The 24966-nt window shown below is 63.4% G+C and overlaps 2 protein-coding genes across 3 annotated transcripts; both read left to right on the top strand.

Annotated features, from left to right (window-relative positions):
* Positions 1 to 2917: 2917 nt before the first annotated feature.
* DDX41 (DEAD-box helicase 41) lies at positions 2918 to 15154 on the top strand. Of its 2 annotated transcripts, XM_084637646.1 has the most exons (17): positions 2918 to 3069; positions 3150 to 3248; positions 4253 to 4412; positions 4511 to 4585; positions 4995 to 5055; positions 6656 to 6792; positions 7065 to 7137; positions 7317 to 7470; positions 7593 to 7729; positions 8096 to 8258; positions 8798 to 8929; positions 9108 to 9179; positions 9469 to 9565; positions 11784 to 11933; positions 13141 to 13212; positions 13722 to 13832; positions 14222 to 15154. In XM_084637646.1, exons 1-17 carry the CDS (start codon positions 3046 to 3048, stop codon positions 14356 to 14358), a joined length of 1854 nt encoding a protein of 617 aa, XP_084493772.1. In that variant the 5' UTR covers positions 2918 to 3045; the 3' UTR covers positions 14359 to 15154. The 2 variants fall into 2 exon arrangements, with proteins under 2 accessions (XP_084493772.1, XP_084493773.1); XM_084637647.1 differs by lacking the exons at positions 2918 to 3069; positions 3150 to 3248 and adding an exon at positions 3789 to 3796.
* A 10-nt stretch (positions 15155 to 15164) lies between these two features.
* On the top strand, positions 15165 to 23305 carry DOK3 (docking protein 3; the record flags this gene model as incomplete). The annotated part of the gene is made up of 5 exons (XM_084637648.1): positions 15165 to 15221; positions 18449 to 18742; positions 19970 to 20063; positions 21031 to 21203; positions 21392 to 23305. 5 exons carry the CDS (start codon positions 15165 to 15167, stop codon positions 22247 to 22249), a joined length of 1476 nt encoding a protein of 491 aa, XP_084493774.1. The 3' UTR covers positions 22250 to 23305.
* Between the last annotated feature and the right edge of the window lie 1661 nt (positions 23306 to 24966).

Raw genomic sequence — 24966 nt, 5'->3', positions numbered from 1 at the left:
GTCTGGGGCGGAAGCTGGGGATCAGGGTCTGGGGAAAGCTGGGGGCAGGGTCGGGGCAGAGATCAGGGTTGGGGTGCAGAGATCGGGGTCTGGGGGACAGAGATTGGGGTGGGGAGTGGAGATCGGGGGAAGCTGGGGCAGGGTCGGGGGGGCAGAGATCGGGGGAAGCTGGCAGTGGGTGTGGGGGTGGAGATCAGGGTCTGGGGGGAAGCTGGGGGCAGGGTCGGGGGGGCACAGATTGGGGTTGGGGGGGCAGAGATCAGGGAAGCTGGGGGTGGGGTGGGGGGGTGGAGATCAGGGTCGGGGGAAGTTGGGGGAGGGGCAGGGTCGGGGGGGCAGAGATCGGGGTCTGCGGGTCAGAGATTGGGGTGGGGGGTGGAGATCGGGGGTAGCTGGGGGCAGAGATCAGGGTTGGGGGTGCAGAGATCGGGGTCTGGGGACAGAGATTGGGGTGGGGGTGGAGATTGGGGGAAGCTGGGAGTGGGGTGGAGATCAGGGGCTGGGGGGCAGAGATTGGGGTGGGGGTGGAGATTGGGGGAAGCTGGGGGGTGGGGGCAGAGATTGGGGTCTGGGGGGGGAAGCTGGCTGTGGGGTGGGGGGGTGGGAGATCAGGGTCTGGGGGGGAAGCTGGCTGTGGGGGGGGTGCGAGATCGGGGTGGGTGGGGGGTTGGGGATCGGGGTCTGGGGGCAGAGATTGGGGTGGGGTGGAGGGCAGAGATCGAGGTCTGGGGGGGAAGCTGGCTGTGGGGAGGGGGTGGAGATCAGGGTCTGGGGGGCAGAGATTGGGGTGAGGGGTGGAGATTGGGGGAAGCTGTGGGGTGGGGGGCAGAGATCAGGGTCTGTGGGGGAAGCTGGCTGTGGGGAGGGGGTGCAGAGATCAGGGTCTGGGGGCAGAGATTGGGGTGGGGGGTTGGGGATCAGGGTCTGGGGGCAGAGATTGGGGTGGGGTGGGGGGCAGAGATCAGGGTCTGGGGGGGAAGCTGGCTGTGGGGAGGGGGTGCAGAGATCGGGGTCTGGGGGGCAGAGATTGGGGTGGGGTGGGGGGCAGAGATTGGGGTCTGGGGGGGAAGCTGGCTGTGGGGAGGGGGTGCAGAGATCGGGGTGTGGGGGGGAAGCTGGCTGTGGGGTGGGGGGTTGGGGATCAGGGTCTGGGGGGCAGAGATTGGGGTGGGGGGCAGAGATCGGGGTCTGGGGGGGAAGCTGGCTGTGGGGTTGGGGATCAGGGTCTGGGGGCAGAGATTGGGGTGGGGTGGGGGGCAGCTGGCTGTGGGGTGGGGGGCAGAGATCGGGGTCTGGGGGCAGAGATTGGGGTGGGGTGGGGGGCAGAGATCGGGGTCTGGGGGGGAAGCTGGCTGTGGGGTGGGGGGCAGAGATCGGGGCTGGGGGGCAGAGATTGGGGTGGGGTGGGGGGTTGGGGATCGGGGTCTGGGGGCAGAGATCGGGGTCTGGTGGGGAAGCTGGCTGTGGGGTGGGGGGTTGGGGATCGGGGCTGGGGGGCAGAGATTGGGGTGGGGTGGGGGGTTGGGGATCGGGGTCTGGGGGGCAGAGATTGGGGTGGGGTGGGGGGTTGGGGATCAGGGTCTGGGGGGCAGAGATTGGGGTCTGGGGGGCAGAGATTGGGGTGGGGGGTTGGGGATCGGGGTCTGAGGGGCAGAGATTGGGGTGGGGTGGGGGGCAGAGATTGGGGTGGGGGTTGGGGATCGGGGTCTGGGTCTGGGGGCAGAGATCGGGGTCTGGGGGGGAAGCTGGCTGTGGGGTGGGGGGCAGAGATCGGGGCTGGGGGGGAAGCTGACTGTGGGGAGGGGTGCAGAGATCGGGGTCTGGGGGGCAGAGATCGGGGTCTGGGGGCAGAGATTGGGGTGGGGTGGGGGGCAGAGATCGGGGTCTGGGGGGGAAGCTGGCTGTGGGGAGGGGTGCAGAGATCGGGGTCTGGGGGGCAGAGATCGGGGTCTGGGGGGAAGCTGGCTGTGGGGTGGGGGGCAGAGATCGGGGTCTGGGGGGAAGCTGGCTGTGGGGTGGGGGGGTGGAGATCAGGGTCTGGGGGGGAAGCTGGCTGTGGGGAGGGGGTGCAGAGATCGGGGTGGGGTGGGGGGTTGGGGATTGGGGTCTGGGGGGCAGAGATTGGGGTGGGGTGGGGGGTTGGGGATCGGGGTCTGAGGGGCAGAGATCGGGGTCTGGGGGGGAAGCTGGCTGTGGGGTGGGGGGCAGAGATCGGGGTCTGGGGGGGAAGCTGGCTGTGGGGTGTGGGGTTGGGGATCGGGGTCTGGGGGGGAAGCTGGCTGTGGGGTGGGGGGCAGAGATCGGGGCTGGGGGGCAGAGATTGGGGTGGGGTGGGGGGTTGGGGATCGGGGTCTGAGGGGCAGAGATCGGGGTCTGGGGGGAAGCTGGCTGTGGGGTGGGGGGCAGAGATCGGGGCTGGGGGGCAGAGATTGGGGTGGGGGGGGTTGGGGATCGGGGTCGGGGGGGCAGAGATCGGGGTCTGGGGGGAAGCTGGCTGTGGGGTGGGGGGCAGAGATCGGGGCTGGGGGGCAGAGATTGGGGTGGGGGGTTGGGGATCGGGGTGGGGGGGGAAGCTGGGGCGGGGGCGGGGTCTGGGGGGCAGAGATCGGGGTCTGGGGGGAAGCTGGCTGTGGGGTGGGGGGCAGAGATCGGGGCTGGGGGGCAGAGATTGGGGTGGGGGGGGTTGGGGATCGGGGTCGGGGGGGGGAAGCTGGGGCGGGGGCGGGGTCTGGGGGGGCGGAGACCGGGGGGCGGGGTCTGGAGGGAAGCGGGGGGCGGAGACCGGGGGCTTTCGGCGGGGGCGGGACACGTGGTGCAGGGGGCGGGGCCCAGCGCGCGGCGGCCTGGCTGCTCCGCCCCCGAGCCCTGCGCGGACCCCTCCGTAAGCGACTCACTAAGTTTGTCCTTCGGCGCAGCCCGTCCTGCGCGTCGCCCCTCACGTGGTACGTCTGCGGGGCGTTGCTGAGCGACAGGGCCCGCCCCAGGCCCAGCGCCGACGCTCGCGGGCGACGCGCGTTTCGCGGGCGAGTCCGCGGGGACCGGACCATGGAGGTCGGAAGCGACCGGAAGGTGAGAGCCCCTCCCCCCCCCGCGCCCCCGCCCCCGCCCGGGGGCCGCGGCCCGTGACGTGACCTTGTGTCTCCCCGCAGCGGCCGCGCGAGGAGCCGGCGGAGGGGTCGGGCCCGTCCGGGGAGGAGGATGACGGATACGTGCCCTACGTGCCGGTCAAGCAGCGGAAGCAGGAGATGGTGACGGCGGGGCCGGGGGCGGTGGGGGGAGGGGATCGGGGCCGGGGCCGGGGCCGGCGGGGGGAAGCAGGAGATGGTGACGGCGGGGCCGGTGGGGGGAGGGGATCGGGGCCGGGGCCGGTGGGAGGCGGGTGGGGGGAGGGGGAGGGGATCGGGGCCGGGCCGGTGGGGGGGAAGCAGGAGATGGTGACGGTGGGGGGAGGGGATCGGGGCCGGGGCCGGGGCCGGCGGGGGGGAAGCAGGAGATGGTGACGGTGGGGGGAGGGGATCGGGGCCGGGGCCGGGGCCGGCGGGGGGGAAGCAGGAGATGGTGACGGTGGGGGGAGGGGATCGGGGCCGGGGCCGGGGCCGGCGGGGGGGAAGCAGGAGATGGTGACGGCGGGGCCGGTGGGGGGAGGGGATCGGGGCCGGGGCCGGTGGGGGGGAAGCAGGAGATGGTGACGGCGGGGCCGGGGCCGGTGGGGGGAGGGGATCGGTGCCGGTGGGAGGCGGGTGGGGGGAGGGGGAGGGGATCGGGGCCGGGGCCGGTGGGGGGGAAGCAGGAGATGGTGACGGTGGCGGGAGGGGGCCAGGGGGGGCTGGGTGTGGGGGGCCCGGGCTGGGGGAGGGCCAGGCGGGGCGGGAGGGGAGGGGCTGTTGTCACCCCCCCCACCCTCCCCCCCCGTTGCCGTGGTGCTCCTGGCCCCAGTCCCGGCTTGTGAGCACTCTGGGCATGGGCCCCGGGGGGCTGCCCACAAGAGGTGGGGCTGGTAGGTTCAATTCCACCCCCCGAGCAGAGCCCCTGTGGCCCTGGGCAGGTCACTGGGGCTGTCATGGGGACGGCATCATGGTCCCCCAGGGCAGATTGCGGGGGGCCCTGTGGGTGGATAAAGGGGGGGTCTCCTCCCCCCAAGACTATCGTTCCTCTCCTCGCTGGCAAGGGCACAACGGGGCCCGTGAGCTCCGTCTCCTGTAACGGGGCCCTTGTGGCTGCTGCGTGCTCTGACTGCTCTGTGTTCCCGCAGCTGCAGAAGCTGCTGCAGATGCGCAGGAAGGGGGTGCTGGAGGAGGAGCAGCGGGACAGTAGCAGTGAGCACCGGGGTGATGAAGATGATATTCCTCTGGGCCCCCAGTCCAACATCAGCCTCCTGGACCAGCACCAGCACCTTAAAGAGAAGGCGGAAGGTAGGGTTGGCAGGAGGAGGAGGGGGTCCCTTAGGGTGGCTTGTGGCCGGGGAGTAATCTGTGGGCAGCACATAACTCCCTTTCTCAACCCTCCACAGCGCGCAAGGAGTCAGCCAAGGAGAAGCAGCTGAAGGAGGAGGAAAAGATCCTGGAGAGCGTGGCAGAGGGTCGAGGTGGGTCGTGCTGGGATTGAGGGCTGTGGGGGAAGTGGAGTTGGCTGTGAGGTGACATTCACTCTGGTTCCCTGCCTGTTGCTGGCGAAGCGACAGAGGGAAAAGGTGACGGTGCTCATGCTGTCCTCATGTGGAAGCCCAGCCAGCTGGTGTGGGGTTCAACAGTCCCAGCCTCTCCCTAGCTCCTGCTGCTCTCCCTGGAGAGAGCGAGTCAGCGAGTCGGTGTTGCTGACCCAGCGGGGCCCCACATGCACAGAGAGGGACAATTCCCTGCCACTTCACTCCTGTTCTGGCTCCCCCAAACGTCCTTTGTCCTGACTGCCTCACCGCTAAACCTCTAGTCAAAGCCACGTGCCCAGCTGACCTCTCAAGAGCTGACACTGATCCTCCAGTCTCTGTTTTTGTGCAGCTTTGATGTCTGTGAAGGAGATGGCAAAGGGCATCACCTATGACGATCCGATTAAAACCAGGTGCGCTCCATGGGGATACATTGGCTGTCGGATTGCAGCGGCTTTGTGCAAGCTGAAAGAAACTCGAGGCGGTGTGAACTAGTGGTTTGAGTCCTCGACTGGGCATTGGGAGCCTTGGTTTTATTTTTGGAACTGGCAGCTGGGTTCTTCGACAAGCCATTTCCTCTGTCCCTCACTTTCTCCATCTGTAAAATTCGGGTGGTGACCCTGATTTCTTTTGTAGCAGGCTGTGAGGTCCCTGGCTGACAGTGCTATAGAAGAGCTAGGTATTGTCACTTACTGCACTTCAGGGCACACTGGGGATCCTTCTGGTTCATAGTGGTAGCAAATGCTCCTGCAAACTGCTAGCCTTGGGCTAAATGCTGAGCCTTAGGGGGAGCCCCAGTGAAGGAAGCAGGAACCGAATCTCCCCACATACCAGCGCCATGGAACCTGCCTTCTCTGCTGGAGCCAGCTTTAGAGGTTCCCCCCGGGCCTTAGTTGTGGCCCTGAAGATGCATGGCCTCCGAATTCTCTCTCACTGCGTACTTGTGCTCCACACTGACCTGTCATTTCAAAAAAGCTAGGCCATGCGATTCCAGAGCAAATCTCTGAAGTGTGACTGATGAATCTGCTTGAATCTGCAGAGAGCCTGAAAGCGTAGCTTGGGGAGTTCTGACCTGCCCCAGTCAGTTCATTCGGGTTCCCATGGACTCCACAGTTCTTTGGCTGTGAAAGCTGGCATTTTCCCAAGATGCCCTGGGATTCACCCTTCTGCTGTAGCCAGGTGCCCAGCATGGTGTGGTACTGTTTACTGTGTGTATTATGGTAACACACAGGGGGCTCGGTTGTGGCTCAGGGCCCCATTGTGCTAGGCTCTATCCACAAACAAGTTTTTGTGTCTGTTGGGCCCTGCTTGCAGCTGATCCTTGCTCCGCAGCCATCCTCAGCTGTGCGCACAGTTCCATGGGTCGGAGCAGCAGGGCTGGGGACTCGGAGTGAGAGCTGGGGCCCGGTCTCCAGCTGGGGAATTGGGAAGGCAGACGTGTGTGCTGGCGAGCTAGGCAGCCTAGAGAGCAACGCAGCAGCTGAGGCCTAGATAGGCTGCTGAGGGCTACAGCTCCTTCCCTGGCCTGTGGGGGGACCAGGCCCCACGGGGGGTATAACAGAAACATGGCCATGGGAAATACTCCTCAATAACTTGTACCCTGAGCCTCACTGGGAGCGAAGGATGTTCCAGCCTTGGCCATGGAATTAGGGGTTGATGCTGCAGAGTGGAGCAGTTGCTTTCATTGTACCCCAGCGCACATGGGAGCCGGAGCACCTGGCTATTCTGCTGGGTGGCTGACAGTTCAGTTACTCTGCTCTGGAAGTGGGCCCTGTGGGTGGGCTCTGTCCCCTCTTCATGGATGGCCCCAGCTTTTGCATTAGTGCCATTGGAGCCTGGAATCCTGGGGGGCTTGGGGCTCTGTCTGGGGGATCAACGAGTACGTAGCTGGGCCAGTCCGCCTGCTGCCTGCCCAAGCAAAGCAGTGTTGAGCTCTGGGTGCGTCAGTGAGTGCAGCTCAGTCAGTCTGGTTTTCCTGTTCCTTGCTGAACCTCCTCCCCGCCCTCTCCGCAGCTGGAAGGCACCGCATTACATCCTGGGCATGTCGGAGGCACGGCACGACCGGGTGCGCAGAAAGTACCACATCCTGGTGGAGGGCGAGGGCATCCCCCCACCCATCAAGAGCTTCAAGGAAATGAAGTTCCCGGCAGGTGATTTGGGGCAGGGAGGAGTTGTTGTGGGGGAGGCACCTTGGTGTGTAGTACCTGGAGGTCATAGATCCAATTCAGGGATCACAACCAGCCCCGCCCCTCCGCCCCAGCTGCCGGTCTGGAGGCAGGGCCTGGGGGGGTGGGGAAGGGAGGAGGTGGCACTGATGAAACAAATGCTATTGGCAACTGGATGGAGGGGAGGTGGGTCACAGCCCTATGTCCGGCCACTCTTGTGCTACTAACACCCCTCTCCCCGCACATTCTGTTCGCAGCTATCCTGAGGGGCCTGAAGAAAAAGGGAATCCAGCAGCCGACTCCCATCCAGATCCAGGGCATCCCCACCATGTGAGTGCTGCCTTCCCCAGCTCTGGGAGCGCGGCCAGCAGGGTGAGACGGACACCCTGCCCCGGTGATACACCGTCCGCCTCCTCCCTGGCAGGGCACAGCCCTGGCAGGGGCTGGTGCAGGGCTCCTCACTGCTTTGGAGTCTCTTCCCGCTGACCCGCTCCCCGTGTCTCCTGCAGCCTGTCTGGCAGGGATATGATTGGCATCGCATTCACTGGCTCAGGGAAAACTCTGGTGTTCACGCTCCCCGTCATCATGTTCTGCCTGGAGCAGGAGAAACGGCTGCCATTCTCCAAGAGAGAGGGACCCTATGGGCTCATCATCTGCCCCTCTGTAAGTGTGCTTGGCTCACGTGGGCAGGTCTGAGCCAGGGGCTTGCTGGGGTGATGTTGGATCGGGCATCAGCCAAGAGAGGCGGGCGCAGTGGGGATTAATGGACTCTCCTCTCTCTGTAGAGGGAGCTGGCCAGGCAGACCCACGGCATCCTTGAGTACTACTGCCACCTGCTGCATGAGGACAGCCTGCCCCTGCTGCGCTGCGCTCTCTGCATCGGGGGCATGTCCGTCAAGGAGCAGATGGAGACGATCAAACAGTAAGTCCTGCTCCGGAGGACCTGCGGGCAGTCCTCTTCCCTCCCTGTGTGGGCACCCCCAGGAGGATTGTATGCAGCAGCCTGTCTCACTGGGCACTGCATCTCCTCAGGCCTGCTTGGGTGCCAGGGTTCTGAGCCTGCAGCCTTGGGACCCTGCAGGAGGGGATCAGTCTGAGGCGAAGGTGAGAAGGCTGGGGTGGGGGCTGGGCAGGGTGCCTGCCAGCAGCATGAGGCTGAGGGGTGTGGTGTGGGGTGCTGGGTCCCTGGCGAGGTGGGCAGCTCGCGGGGCCCTTCCTCCCCTGCAGCCAGATTGTGCAGGAGCCCTGATGCCTGCCCTGCCCTGCCCTGCCCTGCCCTGCCCTGCAGCGGTGTGCATATGATGGTGGCTACCCCGGGCCGCCTCATGGACCTGCTGCAGAAGAAGATGGTGAGCCTGGACATCTGTCGCTACCTGGCCCTGGATGAGGCCGACAGGATGATCGACATGGGCTTCGAAGGAGACATCCGCACCATCTTCTCTTACTTCAAGGTAGCTGGTGGGTAGGGGAGGTGTGGGTGCAGGGCAGCCGGTGCCCTGAAGGGTTTAATTCCCTTGTTCCCAGTCCCTGGCCTGGCCCACTCAGGAGCCTGGAGGTGCGTGTTGCCAGCACAGCTCCCCACCTGCTGGGGGCGCTGCGCCCAGCTCCTGGCCCAGGCCTCACTGGCTGCTGTGGAGCACGAGGGTCCTGGCTGGCAGGGCTAATGGCTTCCTTGTCAGGCCCCAGCTGCTGCTGCCCCGGCCTGCCTCCTGCAGCTTTTCACTGTGGGTAACAGCTCTGACCTCCCAGCTTGGCACTGTATTTCTGCCCTGTCTCATGCCTGCTGTCCCATGTGCCCCTCTGTTGGGGCTCTGGTCGCACCGTGTGTTGCCCCAGCCCTGCTGGCACAAAGCTGTTCTCCAAGGGCCCCTGTGTAGGGAGTCTGGGGTGCCTGCCAGCACCCACTGGCTGTTGCTGAGATCAGCTCACCCCATTCGTTGTACTGGCTGAATGGCCGTGCTAACCTCCCTGCCCTTGGCTCTCGGTCCAGGGCCAGAGGCAGACCCTTCTCTTCAGTGCCACCATGCCCAAGAAGATCCAGAACTTTGCCAAGAGTGCCCTGGTGAAGCCCATCACCATCAATGTGGGGCGAGCTGGAGCTGCCAGCCTGGATGTTATACAGGTGAGCTCCTGAATGCTCTGTGCTGGACCCCAGCGTGGCTGGGTCCCGGTGGTCCTGCCAGAATCCACTGTCTGCCAGAGGGGTTTGCTCTGGGCCCTGCGACCTGTGCCCTCCCGGGCCTGTGCGTATTCTCCCAGCTCCTGCCCCTCTCTGACTGGAGCCCTGTGTTTGTGCACAGGAAGTGGAGTACGTGAAGGAGGAAGCCAAGATGGTGTACCTGCTTGAGTGCCTGCAGAAGACCCCGCCGCCCGTGAGTACTGCACACCTGCTGCCCCAGCAGCTTGTCGGGGGAGGGAGGGACTGTAGCTGCTCCTTCTGATGGAATGCAGCCCTGATGCAGGCCAGCTCTTCCTGGCCCTGTGCCCCACCACAGGGTAGGGGACGAACGAGACCGTGCCCAGGTGCTTCGGGGTCCACAGCACTCCATGCTGTGCCCAGGCTCTCAGCTGCAAACCCTCCAACCAGCGGGTCCGCTGTGACGGGGCTGGTCAGTCCTGTGCAGTGCGGGGGTCTCTGTGCTGATGCTGGCCCTCTGGCAGGTGCTGATCTTTGCAGAGAAGAAGGCTGACGTTGACGCGATCCACGAGTACCTGCTGCTCAAGGGCGTGGAAGCGGTGGCCATACACGGAGGGAAAGGTCAGTGAGAGCTGCTCCTATGCCCCGGGTCACACGGGTAGCCGTCCCAGCATGCACTGCTTTGAGTATCCCAGGCTGAGCACAGGGTGGAAGCCTCAATCAGATTGGCTGTGTTTGATGCCAGTCAGGTGCATCCCCAGGGGATTGGTAGCCAGGGCCCTGAAGCGCTGGTGCAGGGGCTGGAAAAGTCTTGGATGGGAGGTGTAAACAGCTTGTCACCAAGAAGGATGCTGGTGACTGGACCCCTGCGGATGGATCCTTCCCCGTGCAAAGGCTCCCCCAGAGTGGGGTGTTCGACAGCCTGGCTGGCACAGGCTCCCCCAGAGACAGTTAGATCAGGCCTTGTCAGAGGAAGTAATTTCCCAGCTGTGAGGGTCATAGGGCTTTTAGCAGGGGAGCTGATGGACTCACCATTGCTTGGAGTCTGGAAGGTGAGACTAGTTGGCTTAAAAAGTTACGCTTGAATCCAGCTTCTGGGGGAAATCCCCCAGCCTGCATGCCTGGAGTGTTGGGTTGTATGGTCATCGCGGTCCTTTCTGGCCATGGACTCTGAATTTCCCTGTTCCCATACCTCCCCATGGCCCATGAAGGGGGTGAGTTGCATGCATGGCCCTCAGCGTGCTCAGAACCCTGCCCCTCTGCATTAAGATAATGACTAATCCAGTCTCAGGTTTCAGGGCTTCAACTGGTCACCTGTGGGGGTCAGGCAGGAGATTTTTCAGTTGGTGCACAATTGCCTAGATGTACTCTGGGGTTTTCTCACCTTCCTCTGGGGTGCCAGGGATCGGCCACAGCTGGAGACAGGGCACCTCTCAGGTGGACCAGACCAGTGGGTCTTGCTGACATGCTTAGGGTTTGAGCTCGAGAAGGAATTTCTCTCTAGGTCAGATTGGCTGGGAACCAAGGGCTTCTTCACCTTCCTCTGCAGCGTGGGGCATGGCCTGCCACATGGGCAAATCTCACCAAGTCACTTCCCAGCTGCTGCAGGGACCTCGGGCACTGCTGACACCTTGCTGTCTCCTCTTCTCCGCCTGTGGCTCACGGCTGAGTCTTAAAGCATTTCAGTCCTCGGGGCACTTGTCCTTGGGCTCCATAGAGGGGTGTCTGTGAAATGCTCTGGCCTGTGAGATGCAGGAGGACAGACCGGATGACCCAATGGTCCCTTCTCTGAAACTCTGCAGCGCCAGCTTGACAACGAGAACCACTTCTCTCGGTGCAATGCCTTCCTGTCAGATGCTTGCATGGGTGGGATCAGAGCTCAGCCTCTCTCCCGGTGCTGCTTTTTCATAGATCGTTTTACCATCTTGCCCATCATTTAGTTGTGTTCTCCAGGGGCCCAGCTCACCCTACCCACATGTGCACCAGCTACGGGAGAGCTCATAGCTAGCTCTCTGGGCCTTGTAGCTGCACTGGTCTCCAGGCTGGGCCGCTTGCCAGCCTGCAACCTTGGTGCTTGCTTGGGCACCCTGCCCCCGTAACAGCTCACTCCATGGCCTCATGCTGGGAGCATGCCATGGAATCCAGCTGACTGTCCCAATGGGAGCTGGGGAGCAGGAGGCAGATGCAGGCGGGGCCTGGCAGGGCAGGGGTAGGAAGGCAAAGCATTAGGGCCCCTGGCAGCAGAAATGGTGCAGCCCAGAGTGTGAGAGGGCAGGGTGGGATCCCTGCTCAAAGCTAGCAGTTCTGGCTCTCAGCAGATTCAAGCAGGTAGTGCTGCACTAGCCTAGCCTCTGTTCGCATTCCCCAGCCGGTTGCCACAGCCCTACAGGTAGAAACGTAGTGGCTTTGAATGAAAGCAGGGGCTGTGGGGCCCTGAGATGGCTTCTGAGGAATGCCTGTAGGGCAGTGCTGCGAAGGGACTAGGCAGTCCAGTTCCCAGGCCTCTGCTGTGAATCTAGCCCCAGCTCCCTAACGTGACGAGCTGTTCTGGACTCAGCTCCATGTGCCATGGGCCACGGCCAGGCAGGTCACCACACCAGGGGCAGGACCGAGGAGATGAGTGAGCCTTCCTCGGACCGGCTGCTCCCTCGGGCCCCCATGGAACCCTGCTGTGGTGTCTGACCCACAGGGCCCCCTGCCTCTGGCGCATGGGGGAGAGGTCTGACTAGTACTTGGCATATCGCTCTGTCCATGCCCCTAGTCTGAGGTGGGTTTGGAGGCGGGGCCCTGAGCTGGCAGAGCGGGGCCCGCGCTAACCCTCTGTGCTGGGCCCTTCCAGACCAGGAGGAGCGGACGAAGGCCATCGAGGCCTTCCGGGACGGGAAGAAGGACGTCCTGGTTGCTACCGACGTAGCCTCCAAGGGCTTGGATTTCCCAGCCATCCAGCACGTCATCAACTACGACATGCCAGAGGAGATCGAGAACTACGGTAGGGCAGAGGGCCCAAGGACAGGGGGAGGGAGGTGAGCCAGGCAGAGGTGTTACCCACACAAAATTCTCTGTTGTTCGCATGTTCGAGGGCACTCACCTTTATGCAGTTCCTAGGGCTCCAGGTGAAAGGCCCAGGGCTCTAGCTCTGTGCAAACACCCATTCCCTGTGGGCTCGGGGCTTAATCTTTGCGGGTTTACAGGGTCTTTTACCAGTGAAAGAGCCTCTCACAGTAATATCCGTCTTAACCTCTATTTATTAACAATCACCAAAACCATGCACATGCTACACATACAGTGCTCGCCACTCCCATTAAGACAGAAGAACTTTTCTTGATGGCCAGTCAGGATCAGGTCCATCTCGGGGACTCCAGTTTCTGCACGGTGTCATTGGCAGTGTTGAGTCTGGCAGCTCTGATCTTTGGGGCTGTGTCCTGGAGTTGGTTCTGCAAAACTTCCTTTTGGACCTCAGTTTATATAGTGAAACTTGAGTCCTGCTTAGCTGTACCTTAACCAGTCATTTTACTAAAACATTACTAAACAATCCTAACACTGTAACAAAAATCGCTAACCAATCCTACCCCACCACCTAAATTAATTTACACAGAGCAAAATTAATTACGTAGCAGACAGAAACAATCGAAGAACCAGACAGAGCTCATACAGACAAACAATAGGGAAGTGGGGACCATAATGATAAAACAAGAAGAAATGAGGATTTCACAATCCCAACTATTGAGAAGTGATTTCTTCCCAGGCAGGTGCCATCAAACTAAGTTTTCTTTAACCATCTTAAGATCTGTTTCTTTATCTGGTGATGGGGGTACTATTAGGCCAGGATCTCCCTTTTAACAGCCTGATATGACATTGCTTTAATGTAATTTAGATGGAAAGGTGAGGATGTGACTCCTGCTTCTTAGCTCATGGCTGCTGGTTTTTTTAACCTGGCTGCAGACAAAGGCCTTAGGCTTTAGGCCTTGCAATATGGCTACAGACAAAGGCCTTACAGAGGGTGAACCAGGCAGATTGCTTTGCTCTGTTCAGGGATGGGAGGACAGGTCCTTGGGCATGTCCCTGCAGTGGCTGGTCTCCTTGGGAAAGGCAGCATCCTTGGGGTGGGGAGGTCCCCCGTCTGGGTGCTCAGCTGGATTCCTGCCTGGCTCTCTGCGGTCAGTGGCCTGGGTCTGACTCTCTGTTTCTCCCCATAGTTCACCGAATTGGGCGTACGGGCCGCTCGGGGAACACCGGCATCGCCACCACCTTCATCAACAAGGCCTGTGGTGAGGGGCACGCGGGAGCGGGGCTGTGGCTGGCTGCTGTGCCCTTTGGGTTCGCAGCAATTGGGCTGAGCTGGGCCAGGAGTGTCTCTGCCCTGCCCTGGGAGCTTGCCCCTGGGCTGGGCTCAACACTTAAAGGGGAAACCTCAAGGAACACCTACGTGTTGCAGGGAGTGGGCTGGGGCTCCCTAGGGGGTGCTCCCTAGCACAGGCCTGTGCCGCCCAAGGAGCAGGGCGGGTGACTCAGTAGAGCGGGCTGCTGTCCCTCAGACAGTGCTGCCCCGATGCCCGTGCTTGTGGGTGCTGTGCTGCCCTGTGGGGTTTGCTGGTGCTTACGGACTCCTTTTGTCCCCAGCTTGGCTGATTTCCCCCCCCCCCCCCCTCCCCGCGCGCAGTCTCCCCTGGATTGAGCATTGCCCTCTGTCCTGCTGGTGCCCAGATCCAGTGGGCCCTTGTGGCGGGGCAGAGCTGCCCCAGGCCAGGCTCGGTTCTCATGTTCCTCTCTGCCCCAGATGAGTCCGTGCTCATGGACTTGAAGGCGCTGCTGTTGGAGGCCAAGCAGAAGGTGCCCCCGGTGCTGCAGGTGCTGCACTGTGGGGACGAGACTATGCTGGATATTGGAGGTGAGGGGTCGGCGGCTCCCAGCTGCCCTAGGGGGCGGGGCGGGGGTTGCCACAGCACTGTTGCCTGCATGGTGGTGCAGACGTGGAGGGGGCAGGGCACTCTGGACCCTGCACTGCCCGGCTGGCAGGCCACTCCTGGGGCAAAGCACCCAGAGCTGGCACGTCCAGGCCCCAGCGCTCCCTTTGGTTGGAGCGCTAGTCTGGGTCTCGAGAGGTCAGTTCCCTGCTCTGCCATGGTCTGGGGCTCAGCTCCCCATGTGATGGGCTGGCCCTGCCTCTGCGGGGTGCTGGGCTGGGGCTGCTTCCCCCTGTGCTGTAGGGTGTGCGCACAGTCCTGTCCCCACCCCACCCCCGGCAAGCTGCCTCTGACCCCACTCCCTCCATTGCAGGCGAGAGGGGCTGTGCCTTCTGTGGGGGCCTGGGCCACCGCATCACCGACTGCCCCAAGCTGGAAGCCATGCAGACCAAGCAAGTCAGCAACATCGGCCGCAAGGACTATCTGGCACACAGCTCCATGGACTTCTAGCCCAGGCCCCTGGGCTGCGCTGCTGCCTGTGGTGTGTGCTTGCTGGGCCAGGCAGGAGAGTTCCCCGGAGCCCAGCAGCCTTGGCAGCTGGCCCCGCTTCTTCCCAAGAGCATGTCCATGTCCCTTCCCTCTGGGCTCAGGCATGTCGTAAGGTGCCTGTTGTGTGGGCCGTGGTCAGTGCTGCTCGGCCAGGCCCCGTGGTTCCCTGCTCGGAGAGGAAGCATCGGCGCTATGCTGCAATGGCCCGTTACGTCAGCCAGTGTCAACATGCAGGCATCGGGCAAGCTGGGCCCCCAGCCGCTCGCAGGCTCTGCAAAGCCCCTGAGCACAGGGGAGCCATGGCCAGAAGCAGGAGCCGTCACGCGGGGCTGGGGCCAGTGGCATCTGCCGAAGGCCTGGGGTTCTCAGGGGCGGCTGTGCTGGCCCCTGGGTTGTGGCTCACCGCACGCAAGTTGCTCTGGGCTGGAAGAGCCCTGAGGCATGGCTGACCCTCGGCTGCGGGCCAGCCCGGTGTCGTCGCTGGCTGCGGAGGAGCTGGGCAGCGGGGCACCGTCTCCAGGCTTGACTGTCTGAACTCAGCAGCCCCATGCAGGCTGCTGCTGCCTCTGCCATGCTCATTCTGCCCCACTGGTCTCCCTGGGGGACGTTGCTCCCCCGCGCTGCCTGCCCCTCACCCCACACACCACAAAGGGGAAGTTAGCGAGAAAGGAAGTCTCCCCGCGCACTCACTCCGCTTCAGCGGCCACCACTCCCCATTACCGGCACCGCTGCCTTCTGCACACAGCCCTGCCAGGCCGGCTGGGCCCATGGAGACCCCTATGAAGGCCGGGATCCTCTATGTCCAGCACTTGAAATTTGGAAAGGTAAAGGGGGGAGGGGCTGAGAGTGCTGGGCACAGGAGTGCAGGGAGAGGGGGGGTTGGTCTTCAGTCCCAACAAAGCGGAGCGGGAGTGGCCCCAGGTCACCGCCCCACAACTGACCATGCTGTGTCTGATCTCAACCCCTGCTGGCCCCAAGGCACCAACTCCAGGCTTTGGGGTAGGGGGGCTCACCCAGGCAGCCTCCCTGTGTTCCTGAGCCACACCTGTCCCAGCTATAAGCTGCGTCATGAGAGTAACTCTCACTGAAATGTTAATAAACAGACTTAAAACAAAATCCAGAGCTTTGGGGGGTGGGGAGTTTGAACAGGAGTCCCCCTTGCTATGTGCTGGGGGGAGTGCGGCACTGTCTACGGGGGGGAGGCTTGGGGCCCCTGCCTCTATGCCAACAGAACTGGGGGTTGTGATTGCTGAACTCTGGGAGATAGAGCTGGCGGGAGACAAAGGGGTCACCTTGCCCTCTGCCCCTTTGCGCTGTCTCTGGGGAAAGGTTGGCTGCTGCCGTGGGTTCCTGGGGGCTTGGTGCTGACTGCTGTCTGAGGCTGGGGCAGGTGGGTCATGCTGGGCGCAGGGGCAGATTTCAGGTCAGGTCCCCAGAAGTCTCATTCTCCAATGAAAAGGAGGACTTGTGGCACCTTAGAGACTAACCAATTTATTTGAGCATAAGTTTTCGTGAGCTACAGCTCCCTTGAAGTGAGCTGTAGCTCACGAAAGCTTGTGCTCAAATAAATTGGTTAGTCTCTAAGGTGCCGCAAGTCCTCCTTTTCTTTTTGCGAATACAGACTAACACGGCTGTTACTCTGAAACCTGTCATTCTCCAATGAGTGGCTGCAGGATCCCACCTGGGCAGCTTCACCAATGTGCCTTGGCCCTGCTGAGGCACTGGGGACTCGGAGTAAGAGCAGGCCTTGGGGGGGCACCTAGTGGCTACCGGGGGGACTGTGGGCACAGCTTGTTCCAGGCTTTGGGAACCGGGAGTCCTCTCTGCAAGGCAGCATCTGAGCTGTGTGGTAGGATTGCCATGTGCTTGGCTGCCCAGGCCCATGCAGGGTTTGTCCTTGGTCCCTCCCCGGGGGAGGGCTGGGGCTGTGGAATATGCAGCGAGCTCCCTGGTTGCCTGGGAAAGCAGGTCCCAGGAATACGCCTGCCCCATTGAGCACTGTGGGGAGGTTTGGGACAGGCTGGGGCACGTCCCTTGGGCTGCAGGAACGCTGCACTGCCAGCCTGGCCCTTCGGCTCTGAGAGCATGCAGCACCTTGAAGGTAACAGCAGAGGCAGGGCCCTGACTGGGCAGCTTTGGCTGGGCCCCTGTCTGTGCTAACTGATGATGGGCCCCTCAGCTGTGCTCTCTGCCCCCACCCCAGCTGTGCCCAGTAGGGTGCCCCACATGCGTGAGCTGAACAAAGAGCGGGGAAATTCCCCCCTTTGGGAACGGGGGGGGGACTCTGTGTGCACATGGGAACTGCTTGCATGGGTATAGACGCCCGTGGGAGAAAAGTGTAGGGTTTGAATGATTAAAAGCAAGGCTGCTTTGGGGACAGCTCATTCTATTACAATGAGCAAACACAGTTTGGCTGGGAACCAAATTCCTCCCTGGGGGGCCCCTGCTGTTTTGTTTTATATGTAGTGCACTTCTCCCCCCCTCCCCGCTTTGAAAAAAGCACTCTGCTCCCCTGCTGGGCCGGTATTTATGGCCTGGTGGGTGCTGCGAGCCAGGCTCATCTGCCTCTATCCCTTAGACTCTGCTGGGCCAGGCCCATGGACCCAGCTGCTGCCACACTGTTCTGTCCCGCACCCCTGGAGGTGGGGGTGCTCCCTCTCTCTCTCCCCTGCTGTGCTCTGGCAGGCCAGGTGCTGGCTGATGCAGACCCTCCCCAGGGAGGATGTGGCTGCTGCTGGCTCCGGGGCCTGGGCTCATGCAGCAGATGTGGGGCAGCTATCGAGAAAACAAATGGCTCAAAATGGCTTAATTTGCATCAAGCTCTGGGCTAAAAACAGCCCCAGCAGCCCAGCTCGGTCCAGGGCCAAGTTGTAGCTCTGGAGAGGGCAGCTAGTGGGTACAGCAGGGAGCCCAGAATCAGGACTTGGGGCCTATCCCACCCCATCGCTGGCTCGCTGCATGGCCCCGCCTGGGTCAGGGAAGCCAATCTGGCTGTGCTGGGGGTGGCTGTCCTGGCTAGCCACTAGGCTGAGGCTCGGAAGCCTGTGGAATTGCCTCTTCCCTCACATCCCGCCCCTTGGTGCTCGTGACCCTGAGGTTCCAGGTACCTGCCCGAGGAGTATCAGCTCCTCATGCAGAGTAAGATCAGGGTGTCTTTGCGGGAGTGGGCCGTCCTCCTGCACCTAGGGTCTGGGAAGGCGCCAGATGTCAGCAGGGCACGTGCCCAGTGGGCCCTCCCCGAACCCTTCTGTCTCCTGCAGGTTACTTCACTTAGGACAGAAAAATCACGTGCGCAGTTACCAGCTGGGGATTAAGGGACTAGGTGGTAATACACTGAAAAGGGACAGGCCTAGCAGGGATCATAAGGTGACTGAGAGTCCCCGGTGTGATGCAGCTGGGCAAAAGGCTGCTGTTGCTCTGGGTGTATTAACAGCAGACAGGAGGTGACTGTCCCACTCGGCGGGGCCGCGTGAGACTGGAGCGCTGTGTCCAGTTGTGGGAGCCGCACTCGAGGGAAGATGTGGACAAATTGGAGAGACCAGAGGCAGCAGAGCAACAAACGTGATGGAAGGTTTAGAAAATCTGCCCTGTGAGGAATGATTTAAAAAACTGGGCGTGTTTAGTTCAGAGAAAAGCAACCGAGGGGCACCAATCTGGGGAGGGCTTTTCTAAAGGGTGCTATCTGCTGAGGCAGGGTGAAGAGCAATGGGCTTCAGACTGAGGGTAGGAAGCAGGAGAAACTGCCTGACTCTCCAGGAAGGTCAGCGCTGGGCCAGGGGGCCAGGCCAGGATGTGGTATTCCCGGCGTGGGAGAGTTTTAAGACCATTTTGGACAAACCCATCGGGGGGGCCCAGTTGACTGAGTCCTGCCCCGGTGCGGAGGCCTGGACTTGTGGCCCTCTGGCAGTCCCCTCCAGCCCCTCATCTCTGCCAGCCCCACCCTGTTCTCTGCCGCCTCCCGTGGGCACCAGGGGCCATTTGCATTGCTTTGTGGGCAAATAGGGCTGTGCTGGGAGCCCCTGGGGTGAGTCGTGCCCTATCTGCCCCCCAGAAGTCCTGGAGGAAGGTGTGGGCCCAGCTCTTTGCCAACAGCCCCTGTGGCATTGCCCGGCTGGAGACATGCGAAGTGCGGAATGACGGCTCTGGTCCAGAGAAGGCATCCCTGCGGAGGTGTGAGCGCCGGGTCATCCGGCTCGCAGACTGTGTCTCTGTGGGGCCCGCAGACGGCCACAGCTGCCCCAAGGGCACGGCTGCCTTCTCCCTGAACACCATGGAGAAGAGCTACATGCTGGCAGCCGAGCAGCGGGATGGGTGGATAGCACAGCTCGGCCAGCTGGCCTTCCAGGTACTGCCCCCACCACCCCTGGGTACCGCTCCTCAGCACCGGGGCTGACCCACCTAGGCTCCCTGGGCAGCGCCAGGAGACCCGTGGGGAGGGGGTCTGCTGGGGTGGGGCTGCCATAAACCAAAGCAACACCCCTGCGCTGGCATGGCTCCATCGGCAAGGACCTCCCAGATGCCATCATGGCCTCGCCTGCACTGCCTCCTCCCCCTGGGTGCTGGCATGGCCCTGCCAACCTCACCCACTCCCCCTGGCTGCTGGTATGGCCCCTGTGTCACGGAGTCCCCGGCCGATGCTCTGGAACTGCTCCCCACGAAGCCAGGCAGGACTCTGGGGAAGTCTCCTTTCTGGGAGCAGCCTGTCTGCAGGACACACAGCTCACCCAGCTTCCACCTTCCCGGGTCTGACCTCGGAGCATTCAGCCTCCTCTGCCCCTCCCTGCGCTTCCCCCAGCAAGTCTGCCCAGGCGGGGTCTTGGGGAAGCCAGGGGGTCCTGCCCCCCAACTCCGCAGTCAGACGGGACTCTCAGCCAGCCAGTAACACAGAAGGTTTATTAGACGACAGGAACATGGTCTAAAACAGAGCTTGCAGGTGCAGAGAACAGGACCCCTCAGCCGGGTCCATTTTGGGGGGCAGTGAGCCAGACAACCCCGTCTGCCCTTCACTCCTCGTCCCCAGCCAGCCCCAAACTGAAACTCCCTCCAGCCCCCCCCTCCTCTGGGCTTTGTCCCTTTCCCGGGCCAGGAGGTCACCGGATTCCTTTGTTCTCCAACCCTTTAGCTCTCACCTTGCAGGGGGGAAGGGCCCAGGCCATTAGTGGCCAGGAAACAGGGTGTCGGCCATTCTCTGTGTCCCGATCCCTGCACACACCTGCCCTCTAGGGCTCTGCAATGATCAGACACCCTTACCCCACCACCTAGAGACTTAAGAACTGCCTAGGGGAAACTGAGGCACCCCCACATTATTCAGAGGAAACATTAAGAACAGTCCCACTTCGTCACAGCCTGCCCCTCCCCCTGGGTGCTGGCACACCCCACCTCCTCCCCCGGGGCGCTGGCATGGCCCCTGGCTCCTCCCCTGGGTGCTGGCATGGCCTCTGCCCCAGGGGATCTGAGTTGGCTGCACCCTGTTGCCCATATTTGGGTGCCAGGAGGGTACAGCCCCTGTGTCCATGGGCGGGGAAGGGCAGGTGCCCTGGGGGGCTGCAGCTGCTCTGCTCTCTGCTTTCAGTGCACTAACGAGCCAGCACCTGGCAGCACCAGGGACCCCCCTGGACCTGATCTCCACGTGGAGGAAAACACCCTCTACTCATCCTGGCAGGACTGTACGTACAGCCTGGCACCGTGTGGGTCAGGCACAGGGACCCCAGGCGAGGGGGAGGGGCAGGGACCAGAGGATCCCACCCAGTCGGCTGGAGGGAGGCTGGAATTGGGGGCCTTGGAATAGAGGGGGAGGGTCTTCCTGCATGGGGTGCCTGGGGAGAGCAGAATGGCTGGAGATGTGGCTGGGGGCCGCTTGGGGCCAGGCAGTGACTTTGGTGGGGCGATGCAGTGGGGCCGGGCAGTGAGTGGGGAAATACAGTGGGGCCAGGCAGTGACTCTGGCAGGCAGGAAGGGGGACGCAGTGGGGCCAGGCAGTGACTCTGGCAGGCGGAAAGGGGGAATGCAGTGGGGCTGGGCAGTGACTCTGGTGAGCAGGGGGCAACACAGTGGGGCCAGATAGTGACTCTGGCAGGCGGGAAGGGGGACGCAGTGGGGCCGGGCAGTGACTCAGGTGGAAGGGGGAATGCAGTGGGGCTGGGCAGTGACTCTGGTGAGCAGGGGGGAACACAGTGGGGCCAGACAGTGACTCTGGCAGGCGGGAAGGGGGACGCAGTGGGGCCGGGCAGTGACTCTGGTGAGCAGGGGGGAACACAGTGGGGCCGGGCAGTGACTCTGGCAGGCAGGAAGGGGGACGCAGTGGGGCCGGGCAGTGACTCTGGCAGGCAGGAAGGGGGACGCAGTGGGGCCGGGCAGTGACTCAGGTGGAAGGGGGAATGCAGTGGGGCTGGGCAGTGACTCTGGTGAGCAGGAGGGAACACAGTGGGGCCAGACAGTGACTCTGGCAGGCGGGAAGGGGGACGCAGTGGGGCCGGGCAGTGACTCTGGTGAGCAGGGGGGAACACAGTGGGGCCGGGCAGTGACTCTGGCAGGCAGGAAGGGGGACGCAGTGGGGCCGGGCAGTGGCTTGGGCAGAAGGTGGGATGCAGTGGGGCCGGGCAGTGACTCGTGTGTGGGTTTGTGTCCCTGCAGTGAACGAGTTCCTGGTGCTGGTGCACAAGACGGATGCCTCCGCCAGGTGCGGCCTGAGTGGGCACTACCTGCTGGCCGCCTTGCCCAAGGGACTTGTGCTGAAGACCCCCCAGTCCCGCCAGTCCCTCCTCACCTGGCCCTACCCCTTCCTGCGCAAATTCGGCCATGACAAGGTACTGGGCTGCCTCCCGCAGGGGCCACCTCTGCCCTTGCAGTGCCAGGGCCGCAGGAGCACCGGGGCAGGCCCAGCCCTGCCGCCTGCCTGCTCCAAGCCTGCGTGGGCCCCTTGGGAGCCCCGAGCTCTCCGGGCAGGCGTCCATGGCCCAGCACCCCAGGTAACGCTGCTGTCTGCTCCCTGCAGGCCCTGTTCTCCTTCGAGGCAGGCCGCCGCTGCGACTCGGGCGAGGGCATCTTCACCTTGGCCACCAGCCGGGCCGCTGAGCTGTGCAACCTCGTCTCCGCAGCCATCGCCCGCCAGAGCAGCAGCCTCCTGGGCAGGAGCAGCCCCCAAGCGCCGGAGCCTCTGGGCTCCAGGCAGGGAATGGAGCCCAGGCTGCGGAGCTCCCAGAGCCTGGAGGAAGCGCTGCCCCCCTGGGCCCTGGAGGGTGCAGGGAGGCCGTCCCTCCCTGCGGGGCTTTGTCCAGAGAGTGGACAGGCCCTGCCCCGCACCCTGGAGTTGGGGGGCTGTGCAGGGGCAGGAGCTGAGAGCCCCATCGTCTATGCCTCCATCCACAGAGGCCTGCAGCCCCCGCTCGAGCCCTGGGGAGAGGCCAAGGTGGAGCCGGGAGTGGCCAGGGCGTTCTGCGGGCAGGGACTCCGGCTTTCGGAGCATCTCTACGAGAACCTCTACACCCTGGGCCGCTCCTGCTCCGTGGAGGGGGAGGGGTCCTCACTCCTGGGCTCCAGGGGCTCCCCGGAAGGGAGCAGCACCAACCTGACCCCCATCTACGACAACAGCTGCATGGTGTCCAAGCGCTGGAGCAGCCCCCTGGCTCCCAGCACGGGGCCCAGCCCCTCCCTGGAGGCCCAGTACAGGCGGCTGCTGGATCAGGAGGGGCAGGAGCGGGGCGAGGAGGAGGAGGGGGAGGAAGATGCTCTAGTCAGCTCCCTCCCGCAGGCCACAGTTAACAGTGGCTTCAGGAAGCTAGTCACCCTCCTAAGCCAAGAGGTAGCCCCCAAGGTGCCTGGCAAGAGCTCCAGCAGCCTGGACAGGGCCTAGCCCCCCTGCTGGGCAGCTCTGGGCACAGGCTGGCGGTGAGGGGGGCACGCAGCCGGCATCTCCCCCTACGCTGAGATTCACCCTAGCCCTGAGCACACGGCTGGGTCAGCCAAGGGCAGCCCCCAGCTCTCCCCTGCCCTGCCTGAGCCCGAACCCCGGGAGAGAAGGCTGGCCCAGGACTCCTGGGTTACTCAGGCAGGTGCCTGGGTGAGGCTCAGTCATTCCAGCGGGATGGTGGCTGCTCCCAAGCCTGGCATAGGCTGACTCTGCCCTTGGCACCTGGGCCCCTCCGCAGGGACAGGGACAGATTCTGCACAGGCCTGGCCTGGCCTTCCCCTTCGAAGGTGTGGGAGGGAGGGATGGAGCCAGTGTGGCCTCATGCGCCCTGTGCTGAGGGCATGCCAGGGCTGGGGTGGCTGGGGCTGGGTCGCATGAACGGGCTGTGCCCGGTGGGTGATGGGGAGAGGTACCCTGCCGGGAGGGTGGGTCACATGGCAGCTGCCTGGCACAGGCTCCCCAGAGGTGCTCAAACGGCAGGGGAAGGTCTGAGCGTGGCTGGGGGCAACGCTGGCTGCTGCAGGTCAGGGGAGGCAGCCGAGGCTCCCTGTTCTCATCACTCCGCTGCCCCGCAGCTGGCAGCCAGTGCACTCCAGGCGGGCTAGGAGCAGGCAGGTGCTGCTGACACTAACGCTGCCGTGGAGCGTGGCCGCCTGGGGCAGCCCAATGGCCCGCCCCGCCCCGCCCCAGGTCCTGTCTGCCACCACTTCCGAGGGAGCGAACAGAACAGGGTGCGTGTGAGCAATTCGCACCCTGGACTCCAGCCCCGGGAGCTGGCAGTCAGAGGTTAGGGACACCTGGAGTGTGGGGTTTGGTCCCTGCCCATCCTGGCTAACAGCCTTTGATGGACCTGTCTGCCATGAATTTACCTAGTTCTTTTTTCAACCCTGGTATAGTTTTGGCCTTCACAACATCCTCTGGCAAAGAGTTCCCCAGGCTGACTGTGCGTTGTGTGAAGAAGTACTTCCTTTTGTTTGTTTTAAACCTGCTGCCTGTTAATTTCCTTGGGTATCCCCTGGTTCTTGTGTTATGAGAAGTAAATAACATGTCCCTAGTCACTCTCTCCACCCTAGCCATGATTTATAGACCTCTCTCATCTCCCCCTGAGTCCTCTCTTTTCCAAGCTGAGCAGTCCCAGTCTTATTAACCTCTCCCATGGCAGCTGTTCCAGATCCACAGAGGAGGTGTCCTGGGTGCCTCTGGCTGGCTCCTTGCAGAGGATGGGCCCCGGCCTTCAGCTGCCAGGATAGAGAGTGTCCGCCATTGTCTGGGCCCAGGCAGCATGACCCCTGCCCTCTGGGGTCTCTGCAAGGATCACGCACCCTTGTCCCAGCACCGAGATACTTGTGCAACACAGAGGGGAAACTGAGGCACACACCATGTTTATTCAAAACATTAAAAAAGCTTCCCCTTTGTCACAGGAGGGCATTTCTGGGGGCCAGGGTAGGGTGGGAGGGAGGGATCCCGCCTTGTGCTGCACCTCCCCCAGCAGCTTGGGACCCCACCCAGGCTCCGTGCCATGTGGGTCCCACCTGCTGGTGGCTTCCCGCACCAGGCGCTGTGGAGCCAGCAGGGTTCATCCTGGGGTGGGCGGCTCCCCGCCTGGTGGGTTCCGCTCAGCCCAGGAGGACGCGGGCCCTGCTGCAGGCAGCAGTGCAGCGCTGGCATCTCCGCAGATGGGCTGGGCTGGGCACCCAGCTGCCTGGGCTGTTGCCGGGCATCACAAGCACAAGCCTTCTCCAGCCGCTAGCTCCGAGCGGGCGGGAGCTGCTCCCTGAAACTTGAGCGTGGCTCAGGAGCAGCCGGAGCCGGGCCCACCCCCTGTGGCACCCGGAAGCTGGGCCCCTTGTGCCCAGCAGAAGGAGGCAGCTGCCCAGTTTGCCCGCCGGGTTCTGCAGCTCTTGAAGTGGGAGGGGGTTGCTGGGGGCCAGCTGGAGCCCCTGCAGGACGGAGGGCTGCACAGAAGGGGGCTGCTGCCTGGCAGGGATTCGGCCAGGCCTGGCCAGGGAGGTGAAGGGGCCGAGCCGCGTCGACAGGGATGGTGGGGGCAGCTGCCCGGCAGCCACCCTCGCTCAGGGGATGTGGGCCCTGTGCCGTGAGCACGCAGGAGCCGTGGGGGCGCGCAGGGCCTGGGCCCAGCTCTGGCCTGCAGAGCCGCCAGCCGCTGGCAAGACTCCCGGTCAAGCTGAGCCCAGCCAGGTGGGTGCCTTGCCCCCGGGAGCTGTGCTGGGCCACGCCGCTGTGGGGGGCAGGCAGCACCGAGCGCTCTGCCCGGGCACTGCTGGCAGTGTCGGGTTGCCATGGGCTGGGGGCTGCTCTGAAGCGGCTCCCTGGGGTGATGCAAGGGCTCCCCGTCCGCTCCGTGGAGGGGGCTTGCTGGGGGTTCTCCTGGGGCCTGGTTTCTAGAAGAGGTTGCTGGCCACAGCAGGGTTGGTACCGACAGGGGCTAGTGCAGCTGCTTCCTGAGGTGCTCTGTGGCTCACAAAGGGCCTCTCGCTGGCACTCTGGATCCCACCAGGGCCGGGGCCCGGGCAGGGGGCAGCCCGGGCAGGGGGCGGCCCAGGCGGGTCCGGTGTCTGGGGCAGGGCCTGGTGCTGGGCCCAGGGGGTGGGCATTTCCTCTCCGCCCTCGGGGGTTAGCTAGGGAGGGGAGCTGCGCAG

Source organism: Lepidochelys olivacea (assembly GCF_965140295.1).
Source record: "Lepidochelys olivacea isolate rLepOli2 genome assembly, chromosome: 8".
NCBI classification, from domain to species: Eukaryota; Metazoa; Chordata; order Testudines; family Cheloniidae; genus Lepidochelys; species Lepidochelys olivacea.
This window is presented reverse-complemented; position numbering and strand designations above follow the sequence as displayed.